This window comes from Hyla sarda, chromosome 7 (genome assembly GCF_029499605.1).
Source record: "Hyla sarda isolate aHylSar1 chromosome 7, aHylSar1.hap1, whole genome shotgun sequence".
NCBI classification, from domain to species: Eukaryota; Metazoa; Chordata; class Amphibia; order Anura; family Hylidae; genus Hyla; species Hyla sarda.
Genome location: NC_079195.1, coordinates 93,566,194 through 93,579,296, shown reverse-complemented (window position 1 = coordinate 93,579,296; position 13,103 = coordinate 93,566,194). Strand labels below are relative to the sequence as shown.

The window sequence follows — 13,103 nt, the reverse complement described above, 5'->3', positions numbered from 1 at the left end:
GATCATAAGACTGGATCTATGTCATCTTACGTTGTTTCATATTTATTTTATTAATAATAATATAACTAAAAGAAATTGATATTGGCTTTTTCTACAAGGCTCATCCTCCAAGGGTCATCCCAATGCATTTTTTTAAATTTTTGGTCAGTTTTTCTGGTGACCCCCAGCAGTTGGATTCCCTGCGATCTCCTGCACTGCACCAACCATACAATGTCAATGGTTAAATCAAAGTGGCCACTTGATGTCCTGTTGACTTTACAAGTAATTACATGGTCAGCTGTTATAGTTATTGGTCTCCAAAATGCCAGCACAGCCCTATTTAGCAATTACGTTTTTTTAAGCATTTTTTTCAAATGTTATATTGAAAGTAAGTGACAGCTTATTTAATATTTATTTCTATTTTCTAGATGGCAAGGTAGAAGTAACAAAAGAAAGCGTCAAGCTATGCACCATGGGACCAGGAAAAGTATTTGGAGAGCTTGCTATACTCTACAACTGCACCCGTACAGCAACAGTAAAAAGTAAGTTTTACCCTATTAATTGTCTGCACAGTTTGGTGTCGCTAATGCCTTGTAAATATTTGATGTGCTCTGGAAGTACAGAGAGGAAGAGGTGTCATTGTTAGAAACAAGATACATGGCTTTAATTTAAACTTTATTTTGGTTCCACAGTTAACAATGTCTTGTAATGTTGTTGAGCATTTTTACATCTTTTTATGACCATTATCTTGGAGGAATACTGATAAGGATTTCACAATAGAGAATGGATAAAATATTGTGTATAGTGTATTTGTAAGGCTTTAAAGCTTGTGGCTATCAGTTATTGTTTTTTTTTATAATATATATATATATTTTTTTTAAAATAACAATAGTTGTAAACAACAACTGTAGGGATGTACAAAGCAAGTCATACAAGCAGATGGCATATACATATATAGGCTTAGGCATACATTGTTCAGTCTTCTTCGTCAGTGCCACTGGTTTTGTATACAAAAAGTCCCTTGGGAATCCAGCTCACAAATAAAAACCAGAATAGAACCATCAAAACAAAAAAGTCTAGGTGCTCATTACTTGTTATAATACACAAGATATCTCCAGCCTTGCAGGTCTCTTCGTAGGATAGGAAGAAAATCATGACTAAATACAGAAAAATACAGTCTAACTCATGAACCAAAAGGCACATGGACCTAGTGCGAGGTCGGAAGGTCGGGACATCCTAAAAGATCACATTTGACCTTCTCCCAATCACCCAAGTCATTCTTGCCTCAATCACCTTTAATGCCCCAGGGTGTCTTTCAGGGCCTTCAGAACATACCATTTAGTCAGTTCATAGTTATTGTTTTCCAGTGAACTGTAAATGTTAGACATTGTAAGAAGTTGTCTTGGTTAGAAACAAAAATGGTTATTTTCTTCCAGATCCTCTGTTATCTATGGGCTGTGGCTGGTTGGTAATGCAGCTTGGCTCCAAAGATTATTTAAAGAGAATCTGGCAGATGTTCACTCACACTAAACCTAGTATATTGGGTTATAGTACAGGTTGGGGTTTAAAATGAAGAGTCACTTACTCTGTTTCGTGACGTGTGTGCAGAGTTCTTTGCTTTGATGATGTTATTCATATTGCGCATTGGAGACAACAGAGGAAGGCTACTGCTGAAATGTTTGATTTAAAGCAGGGGTCTCAAACTGGTGGCCCTCCAGATGTTGCAAAACTTCAACTCCCAGCATTCCTGACAACCGTTAGCTGCAGCAAATGGCTGTCTGGGCATGTCCAGGCATGCTGGGAGCTGAAGTTTTGCAACATCTGGAGGGCTATCAGTTTAAGACTTCTGACTTAAAGGTTATGCAATAAAGCTCCTTATTCCTAAATATTCTTGATGAGTGTTGGGAGTTTATTTACACTGTTTCTGGACCTGATCCACCATGTGCACCACCCTCAACATAAGTGCCAATCAACTAATATATTAACCAGTGCACATTGGAGGCGGAGAGCCGTCTCACTCAGCTCCCCTGCCTCATCAATATTCACTCCCCAGCCTGCTCCCTTCCGTAACGTCAGGGCCTGGGGGAAGGTCAGGTGTAGAGAGTACAGAGCACTCATACCATCACAGAAGGTGGTGGGCCAGGGACTGAATATTGATGAGGCAGGGGAGCTGGGTCAGCCTTCTCCCCGTCTCCAATGTGCGCTGGAATGAATTATGAATAACATTATGAAAGCACAGAACTCTGCATAGGCGTCACAAAAAGGACTAAGAACTTTTATTTTAGAGCTCTTCACCCTCGCTCTAACCTAGTATACTGGGTTTAGTGCGAGTGAACAGCTGTCAGATTCTCTTTAAAAAGTAAAGGTGGAGGAAACTTATTGGATCATAGTAACTAGATAAATGGATGACAGTTTTTAGCTCCATGGTCATTTCTCCCTCGAATATCAATTTTGAAGTAATATCTAGATCAGTGTTTCCCAACCAGTGTGACTCCACCTGTTCCAAAACTACAACTACCAGCATGCTAAGAGTTGTAGTTGTACAACAGCTGGAGCCACACTGGTTGGGAAACACTGATCTAGAGCACCCCCTATGTTCATATAACTGCTCCCTTGATTTTCTAGAGTGTTAAATTGAAAAAGAGTGGGATTAAAGTAATTTATTAACCCCACTCTGTGTGCAGCCCTGAAATCGAGCAGCTGATCACCATTGGCCTATCTGCTGTACCTCCCACACCGGCAAGTAAAAGTTATTTCCAGAGGAAAATATGTGTGAATATCTATTATGAAGAATTCATTCAAATGTAAAGGAGGTCATATATAGAGTTGTTTAGAACAGCAGCAGTTTTCCCTTCTTGTAGATCGAAGGGGGTAATAACCCCTCTCTGAGGTTTGCGATGGTGCCCTTATTATTCAGAATTGATTCAAACATTGTTAAAAAGATAAAACACAACTACTTCCTTAGTAGCAAAGCCTTCACCATTTAACTCACCTAAATGAAGAATAGGTCTTGTAAAGTGCTTTCAAGACGGCTATTTCGACACCACCAGGCTAGTGATAAAATTTATGTTTACAGAGTAGTCTATTTTTTGTGCAGGTTAAACTGATATTCCATCTTATTTATTTCTGGAGGATTAACGTATTCCCAGTCAAGTCGAATGATAAGTGCATTCCTTCACGTTTTATGAAACATTATGGAAGTAATACAGCCCGCACGGACACAACAAGCGCTTACATACAATAGAACATTAATATACATCTATACAGAGTTGTGAAATATCCTTTCCTATATGACTGCCGAGGGTTTAGATCAACAGCTCTAGGTTTGATATAAACAGATTTATTTAAATAAAAATAAATAAAATAGTAAATAAGTAAATATATACACACACACACACACTATATAGCATAAATTTTTTGTAGTAAAATTTTTTTTATAAAATAAAAAATATATATGTACACATATATTTTTACACACAAACTATATAGTGCATATTTTTTGTAGATATATATATATATATATATATATATATATATATATATATATATACGCAAACTACATAGTGTACATTTTCTGTAGTAAATCTATATTGTAGAGTGCTATGTGTGCTCTTTAAAAATGACTTAAAATAAACAGTGTAAATATTGAAGAAGCACCCACAGGCAGCTTGGGGGATGTTTTGCACAATAAACTTCACATCTGTAGCGAAACGCAACCATTAAAATAGCTACTGTTTTACAGCCATAAAGTAAGGTTAAAAATCAGTAAAAAGCACACATCTAAAGGACGTAAGTGCTAAATTTGCAACTTTTCGCACCAGAAAACTGGAACGCAAGCCTTGTTAAATTATTCCCGTAAAATTTTAAACTAATTTAACACACAAACAGATTTTTTAGGTATGTAGTTACCGTAATTCAGTAAGATACCATCTTTATAAAAAAATTAAAAGAGATGACATCCTCCAGTTCTATGCTTTTATGTTCATGTAGTCACATGATCATAATTTCCCTAGCTCAGCTAATATGCTGGACAAGGGATTGTGGGATCATGTGATGGCATGGATGTGACATCACAAGGACATATCGTTTATGAGGAAGTTACAATTTTAAATATAATATTTCCATTTACATTTATTCTATACAATATAATAAATAAATACATAAAATAATAAAACTATAAACATGAATACAAGTTAATATTGTAATCTGTCAATAAATCAGTACTTTCAAATATCCTTTGGTGTAAGCAATGAATTGTGTAAAATAATAGGAGGCAAGACATGGTGTTGGCCACAGAATTGTCCCTAGGCCAATATGACCTTTGTTGATAAAGAATGAGATCATATTTTTATTTGAAGTTTAACACAACAAATAATCAAATATAAGTTGCAATTAATATGTGCAATAAACATTGCAAAAGTTTTCCAAAGTGATATAAGAGTAACAGTTGTGAAATAGGTTAAGGAAATTGGAGAGGGTAGGAAAGGAAGGACACATTATAATACATAGAGAAAATAGGTTATTTGATTTGATTGAGGAACAAGTTTCTATGAAACAAACAAATCTATGAGTTTACGGGTTCATATACACACCCATATTAGACTTGTGCACTAGAAAAAATTTTGTTTAATTTCGTTTCGTTTTTTCGTTTTGGAAAAAAATTTTGGTTCGGCAATATTTTCGGTTTAGATTTTTCGGATATATTCGGTATTCGGCTATTCGTGTTGTTTTTTTCGGATACATTCGGTATTCGGGTACATTCGGTAAATCTTTTTAGTCTTTTTTTGGACTTTAGCGATCCTAATAAATAATGGAGATACCTTTTTTATTAAAATTTCGCAGGGTATCATAAAAAAATCATAATAAAAAAGATACAGTGGTGATGGAAAAAATTGTATCTAACGAAATGTATCTTTTTTATTATGAAATGTTTATTCATTTTTAAACAGGGATCAATTTATGTGAGCGGGTAAAGCACAAAAAATGGAGCCGACAATAATAAAAATGAAGTGTGTGCGTGTTTTTCACTTTTCTTTTTTAAAACATTTTTTAGGTAGTAATACTACTCCCAGCATGGAACACACTCTTCCATGATGGGAGTAGTAGTTACCTGTACTAATTGACAGATCGCAGGGGTCCCTTGCGATCCTCTTGTATAATGTATAGATGCGGCGGCTGCTCTTCTATGGTCCCCTGCACTCACGTATATATACACATATTCATATTTCCCGCAGAGCTGTGATTGGCCAGATGGTTCCAGCCAATCACAGCTCTCTGTGAGAAATAGGAATATGTGTATATATACGGCTGTGCAGGGGACCATAGGAGAGCGGCCGCCGCATTCATACATTATACTGGAGGATCGCAGCGGGTGTTAGGAGTGATACCTGCAGTGATCTTCCCTTTACTACAAGTACTACCACTCCCAACATGGAGTACACTCTGCTCCATGCTGGGAGCTGTAGTACCTGCATTAATAGACAGATCGCAGCGGGTGTCAGAAGTTACACTTGCTGCCATATGTCTATTAATGCAGGTACTACAGCTCCCAGCATGGAGCAGAGTGTGCTCCATGTTGGGAGTATTAGTACCTGCAGTAAGGGACAGATCCCAGGGATGTCACTCCTCCTGACACCCGCTGCTATCGTCCTTATGTGAATGTCGGGATCAGCTGTTCTCAGGGCTACAGAGCCGGGAGAACAGCTGACGCTGAGCCGTAGGTATACATCGTATATCTACTGCCCAGCAAGAACTTACAGTGAGCCTGCAATGTGTATATACAGTATACACATTGCTGGCTCACTTAACCCCTTGCTGAGCTGTGCGCTATGCGCAAGCCCAGCAAGGGAAGAGTTAACTTACACTGCTGGACAGAGTAAGTTAACCCTTTGGGTGGTATACACTTTATACAGCTATCTATAGATAGCTGTATACAGTGTATACAGAAGACGAAGTCCAGCTTACTTCCCTCGAGTCCCGGGCTGGGTTCGTGTAGCTCCGCCCCTAGTGATGACGTCATTAGGGGGCGGAGCTACACAAGGGAACAAGGCTAGTTAATCTGAAGCTCTGTTCACATTGTACGTTTTGTATAATGTGAACAGACCCTTCTGGCAGTGTCTACCCAGACAGGGAGACTCCAGCTGTTGCTAAACTACAACTCCCAGCATGCCCAGACAGCCAAAGGCTGTCTGGGCATGCTGGGAGTTGTAGTTTTGCACCAATTGGTTGCTCCCTGTTTGGGTAGACATTGCATCATGGGTGCTCTCCCCAGCGGACAGCGCCAAAAATGTCATAACCAATTTTTTGTGTTTTTTTTCTTCTCTTTTCAGATCCGTGTATGCAGAGGATTACTGCGGATTCGATGGATTACGGCGGATTATTTATTTTTTCCTTTAATAAAATGGTTAACGAGGGCTTTGGGGGAGTGTTTTTTTTAAATCAAATAATTTTTCCAATGTGTTGTGTTTTTTTTATTTTTATTGAATTTTCAGGGCTAGTAGCGGAAGCTGTCTTATTGACGGAATCCATTACTAGGCCAGGGCTTAGTGCTAGCCCCAAAAACAGCTAGCGCTAACCCCCAATTATTACCCCGGTACCCACCGCCACAGGGGTGCCGGGAAGAGCCGGTACCAACAGGCCCGGAGCGTCAAAAATGGCGCTCCTGGACCTAGGCGGTAACAGGCTGGCGTTATTTAGGCTGGGGAGGGCCAGTAACAATGGTCCTCGCCCACCCTGGTAACGTCAGGCTGTTGCTGTTTGGTTGGTATTGTGCTGAGAATGAAAATACGGGGAACCCTATGCATTTTTTTTTTCTTTATTTAAATAAAAAAATAAATTAAAAAAAACGCATAGGGTTCCCCGTATTTTCATTCTCAGCACAATACCAACCAAACAGCAACAGCCTGACGTTACCAGGGTGGGCGAGGACCATTGTTACTGGCCCTCCCCAGCCTAAATAACGCCAGCCTGTTACCGCCTAGGCCCAGGAGCGCCATTTTGATGCTCCGGGCCTGTTGGTACCGGCTCTTCCCGGCACCCCTGTGGCGGTGGGTACCGGGGTAATAATTGGGGGTTAGCGCTAGCTGTTTTGGGGGCTAGCACTAAGCCCTGGCCTAGTAATGGATTCCGTCAATAAGACAGCTTCCACTACTAACCCTGAAAATTCAATAAAAAAATAAAAAAACACAACACATTGGAAAATTTTTTTTATTTAAAAAAACACTCCCCCACAGCCCTCGTTAACCATTTTATTAAAGGAAAAAATAAATAATCCGCCGTAATCCATCGAATCCGCAGTAATCCTCTGCATACACGGATCTGAAACGAGAAGAAAAAAACACAAAAAATTGGTTATGACATTTTTGGTGCAGTCCGCTGGGGAGAGCACCCATGATGCAATGTCTACCCAAACAGGGAGCCACCAATTGGTGCAAAACTACAACTCCCAGCATGCCCAGACAGCCTTTGGCTGTCTGGGCATGCTGGGAGTTGTAGTTTAGCAACAGCTGGAGTCTCCCTGTCTGGGTAGACACTGCCAGAAGGGTCTGTTCACATTATACAAAACGTACAATGTGAACAGAGCTTCAGATTAACTAGCCTTGTTCCCTTCTGTAGCTCCGCCTCCTAATGACGTCATCACTAGGGGGGCGGAGCTACACGAACCCGGCCCGGGACTCAGGGAAGTAAGCTGGACTTCGTCTTCTGTATACACTGTATACAGCTATCTATAGATAGCTGTATATTGTGTATACCGCCCAAAGGGTTAACTTACACTGTCCAGCAGTGTAAGTTAACTCTTCCCTTGCTGGGCTTGTGCATAGCGCACAGCTCAGCAAGGGGTTAAGTGAGCCAGCAATGTGTATACTGTATATACACATTGCAAGCTCACTGTAAGTTCTTGCTGGGCAGTAGATATACCATGTATACCTACGGCTCAGCGTCAGCTGTTCTCCCGGCTCTGTAGCCCTGAGAACAGCTGATCCCGACATTCACATCAGGAGGATCGCAGGGGGTGTCAGGAGGAGTGACATCCCTGGGATCTGTCCCTTACTGCAGGTACTAATACTCCCAACATGGAGCACACTCTGCTCCATGCTGGGAGCTGTGGTACCTGCATTAATAGACATATGGCAGCGAGTGTAACTTCTGACACCCGCTGCGATCTGTCTATTAATGCAGGTACTACAGCTCCCAGCATGGAGCAGAGTGTACTCCATGTTGGGAGTGGTAGTACTTGTAGTAAAGGGAAGATCACTGCGGGTATCACTCCTGACGCCCGCTGCGATCCTCCAGTATAATGTATGGATGCGGTGGCCGCTCTCCTATGGTCCCCTGCACGGCCGTATATATACACATATTCCTATTTCTCACAGAGAGCTGTGATTGGCTGGAACCATCTGGCCAATCACAGCTCTGCGGGAAATATGAATATGTGTATATATACGTGAGTGCAGGGGACCATAGAAGAGCGGCCGCCGCATCTATACATTATACAAGAGGATAGCAAGGGACCCCTGCGATCTGTCAATTAGTACAGGTAACTACTACTCCCATCATGGAAGAGTGTGTTCCATGCTGGGAGTAGTAGTACTACCTAAAAAATGTTTTAAAAAAGAAAAGTGAAAAACACGCACACACTACATTTTTACTATTGTCGGCTACATTTTTAGTGCTTTACTCGCTCACATAAATTGATCCCTGTTTAAAAATGAATAAACATTTCATAATAAAAATCATACATTTCATTAGATACAATTTTTTCCATCACCACTGTATCTTTTTTATTATGTTTTTTTATGATACCCTACGGAATTTTAATAAAAAAGGTATCTCCATAACTTTTTAGTCCAAAAAAAAAAAAAAAGATTTACTGAATGTACCCGAATACCGAATGTATCCGAAAAATCAAACTATCTGTATCTTTTTTATTAACTTTGTTATCAGAATTAATTCTTCACGTTGTTTACGGATAACGAATGCATTCGTTATTTACAGGTCGGGAAATAACGAATGTATTCGTTACTTTGCTATTCGTATTATCGTGGCTATTCGGGAATGTTCAAAATATGTTTTCGTGCATTCGGATGGGTCCGAATGCACGAAAACGGTAAAATTCGTTAATTTAGACATTCGTGCCGAACCGAATTGCACATGTCTAACCCATATATCTTTCTGTTTTATACTGAACTATAATGGGGATCACCTGTACCTCCCTATGCCTTCATCAGAGTAAAGAAGACTATCTTTGTACTTACAGAGACTGTACAACACTGTATTGAAGTTGTGTGGCTCCTAACAAAAGGAGCAATATGACTTTTATCCACTGGCATACAAGCTTTGTGTACTCTGCACAGTACTGCCATACTAGCTTTGTGTACTCTGCACAGTACTGTCATAGAAGCTTTGTATACTCTGCACAGTACTGCCATACAAGCTTTGTGTACTCTGCACAGTACTGTCATACAAGCTTTGTATACTCTGTACAGTACTGCCATACAAGCTTTGTGTACTCTGCACAGTACTGCCATACACACTTTGTGTACTCTGCACAGTACTGCCATACACACTTTGTGTACTCTCCACAGTACTGCCATACACGCTTTGTGTACTCTGCACAGTACTGCCATACACACTTTTTGTACTCTGCACAGTACTGCCATACAAGCTTTGTATACTCTGTACAGTACTGCCATACAAGCTTTGTGTACTCTGCACAGTACTGCCATACACGCTTTGTATACTCTGTACAGTACTGCCATACAAGCTTTGTGTACTCTGCACAGTACTGCCATACACGCTTTGTGCACTCTCCACAGTACTGCCATACAAGCTTTGTTTACTCTACACAGTACTGCCATACAAGTTTTGTTTACTCTGCACAGTACTGCCATACACACTTTGTGTACTCTGCACAGTACTGCCATACAAGCTTTGTGTACTCTCCACAATACTACCATACAAGCTTTGTTTACTCTGCACAGTACTGCCATACAAGCTTTGTGTACTCTGCACAGTACTGCCATACAAGCTTTGTTTACTCTGCACAGTACTGCCATATACACTTTGTGTACTCTGCACAGTACTGCCATATACACTTAGTGTACTCTGCACAGTACTGCCATATACACTTTGTGTACTCTGCACAGTACTGCCATACACACTTTGTTTACTCTGCACAGTACTGCCATACAAGCTTTGTGTACTCTGCACAGTACTGCCATACACACTTTTTGCACTCTCCACAGTACTGCCATACACACTTTTTGCACTCTCCACAGTATTACCATACACACTTTGTGCACTCTCCACAGTACTGCCATACACACTTTGTGCACAGTACTGTACTGTTGCTGAACTTGTGCTGCACATCTAGATGTAATGAAAGATTAATGGAAACCATGTGTGTGGCATCTTAATGAGATTCTTAATGTTAAAGCTTGGGATCTTTTTGATGATATTGGCCGATTTTCAAAACCCCACTAATGGTTTAAATACTTTATATCTACAAGGTATAAGCCTCTGTTTTCTTTCCATAATTGTAAGAAACATTATCTGAATGTTAAATTTAATGGTAGATAAGGGTCACAATGTTGGTGCACATTTCCATGTCCAACCTGTCCAAACCCTTTCATCTCTTTGAGAATCCCGTATTTTTGCCTTTATTTGACATCTCAACTTCTCCCTGAACTTTTCACATCACTAAAGTATCATTTTATGGCTATGTCTGAATTTTCTAAAAGGAAAGAAAACAATGTCTCTGCCAGATCTTTTAACGTGGATTATGTTACATTTAGCTTAGCATTGACCCCAACCGTGCTGTTTATATTTCAGTGTGGTCCAACTTCTACAGGTGTGTGGCCACATTTATTGCTATGGATTTTCTGGAGTCCATGCTCTATAAACAGTTGCTTCGTTTCTGTCTATTATTGTAGCATAATGTTCTATAAACCTCATGGTTTAGTTTTAAAACATGGGAAATATTTATTCTTGCCCACCAATGAACTCTCCTTTCCACCTGTGTATCCAGTGGGACCTCTCACTTGTATTAGTTGGACCCTACTCACATTTGCATTAAGGCTTCTAATAGTCGCGAACAATGACCCATGAACTTATAAATAGGGTATTGCTGTGCAGAAGCTATGCAGGAGCAGGAGAGGTTTGCTATGGAAAGTTGTTCCTACTCTGGACAGTTCCTGATACAGACAGAGGTGTCAGCAGAGAGCACTGTGGTCAGACAGAAAAGAACAACTTCACTTCCCCTGTAGTATACAGCAGCTGATAAGTACTGGAAGGATTAAGATTTTTTAATAGAAGTAATTTACAAATCTGTTTAACTTTCTGGACATTTTTTTTCTATTAGAGTACCCCTTTAAATTGTAATCTCCATTTATGTTTCTCGTATTCTCTCCCCATTTACCAAGCACTCATGCAGTAAGAATGTCTTTTCTATAATTTACTAAGAACGCATTTGTCAACATTGCTTTCCCTTTATTTATTTTTTCTTACCTGAAGCGTAATTTAATTTTAGTCCCTATCCGATGTACTGCTTCTTGTCCAGCGAAGAATCTGCCGTTTACCTGACAGATGATATTGCAAACAATCACAGCGGTTGGATTTTCAGTGGTTTAGTGTTATTGGATGTCCATTTCTTTTAAAGCTGAAGTAGCGGGATATATTGAATCTCCTAAACTCCCTCAAGCATCTGTTATTGGAAAGGAGACTTTGAATGACACCTCAAAAATTACCCATGGCAAAGAAAGGCAGCTGAGGGAAATCTTTTTCTTGTGTTGCAGGTTTTCGAAGGCTTCAGTGGGAATACGAATGTCCACTCTGTCAATGTTTCTAGATATATAATGCATGTCATAAACCTGAAACAGGGGAATAAAACAAGAAAGGACACTTTTTAATATTCTTGAAGCCATCTTTATTGCTTATACATTGATTTTGCTATTAAGAGGTTCCACTCTTGCTGCAAGTGATACATTCCAATTTTGTCTGGCATGGTTATCTGTAGACTGGGATGCCTTTTCTTGGTGTACTGACAAACACAAAACAGAGGGCACTGCTGTAAAAAGGGACTGACACCTATATCCCAGCTGTATAACAGCATATAATATGGAGCCCAACGAACTGTCTCTGTGGCCACGCGGAGTCCTAGGGTCCTTGAGTCCGGGGGTGCTGGGGACCAAGAAATCCAAAGTCAGTCAACAATATACAAATAGAGAAAAACAGGTACCCGCACTCACCGCAAGGAAACAGCAGACCGACTCTCTTGGACTCTAGGATATACCCAGCATCAAGCTGGCAGCAGGGCGCTCAGAGAGGAGGCGACTGCCGGCAAAGTTTCGCGCAAGACGCGCTTCTTCCGGCCTCGTACGAGGCCGGAAGAATCGCGTCTTGCGCGAAACTTTGCCAGCAGTCGCCTCCACTCTGAGCGCCCTGCTGCCAGCTTGATGCCGGGTATATCCGAGTCCAGGAGAGTCGGTCTGCTGTTTCCCTGCGGTGAGTGCGGGTACCTGTTTTTCTCTATTTGTATATTATTTTCTTGAAGTTCATATGCTATTATATATGTCTATGCTTTGCGTTCATAAGCAGAAATGTACACGTTACATTTAATAAATGATGCTTAAAAGTTTGGTGCCCCCATTATACTATGGTTCTTGATTCTGCCTTATAATATTCTTATTATACAGTAAAACCTCTTTAAAAGACCACCCATGATTGCATTGAGAAGTGGTTTCCTGTGTTGATGGTCTTCTCAAAGAAAATGGACGCAATGCAAAAATTAATAGAAGACTGAAAACCTGTTGCACAAACCTGATCTAGATAAGGAGGGTGGTTTTCTCAACTCAGAGATCTTGTGAAGAGATGTTAGTGTGTATAATACCATCTGGAACAACCATTGTCTGAAATGGAAGTAGTAATAATAATCATAATAAATTCAGTCATTGAACTATTGATTTTTTTTATTGATTATATATATATATATATATATATATATATATATATATATATATATATATATATATATATAAACTTGAGTATAAGCCGATCCGAATATAAGCCGAGACCTCTAATTTTACCCCAAAAACCCAGGAAAAGTTATTGACTCGACTATAAGCCTA

General features: G+C 40.0%; 1 protein-coding gene across 4 annotated transcripts in view; it reads left to right on the top strand.

Annotated features, from left to right (window-relative positions):
* PRKG1 (protein kinase cGMP-dependent 1) overlaps positions 1-13,103 on the top strand; it is a 1,084,726-nt gene that overhangs the window by 542,820 nt on the left and 528,803 nt on the right. For all 4 annotated transcript variants that reach the window (XM_056530020.1, XM_056530021.1, XM_056530018.1 and 1 more), the window contains exon 3: positions 408-521. In XM_056530020.1, coding sequence (XP_056385995.1) covers positions 408-521 — 114 coding nt within the window. The remainder of the gene's footprint in view (positions 1-407; positions 522-13,103) is intronic.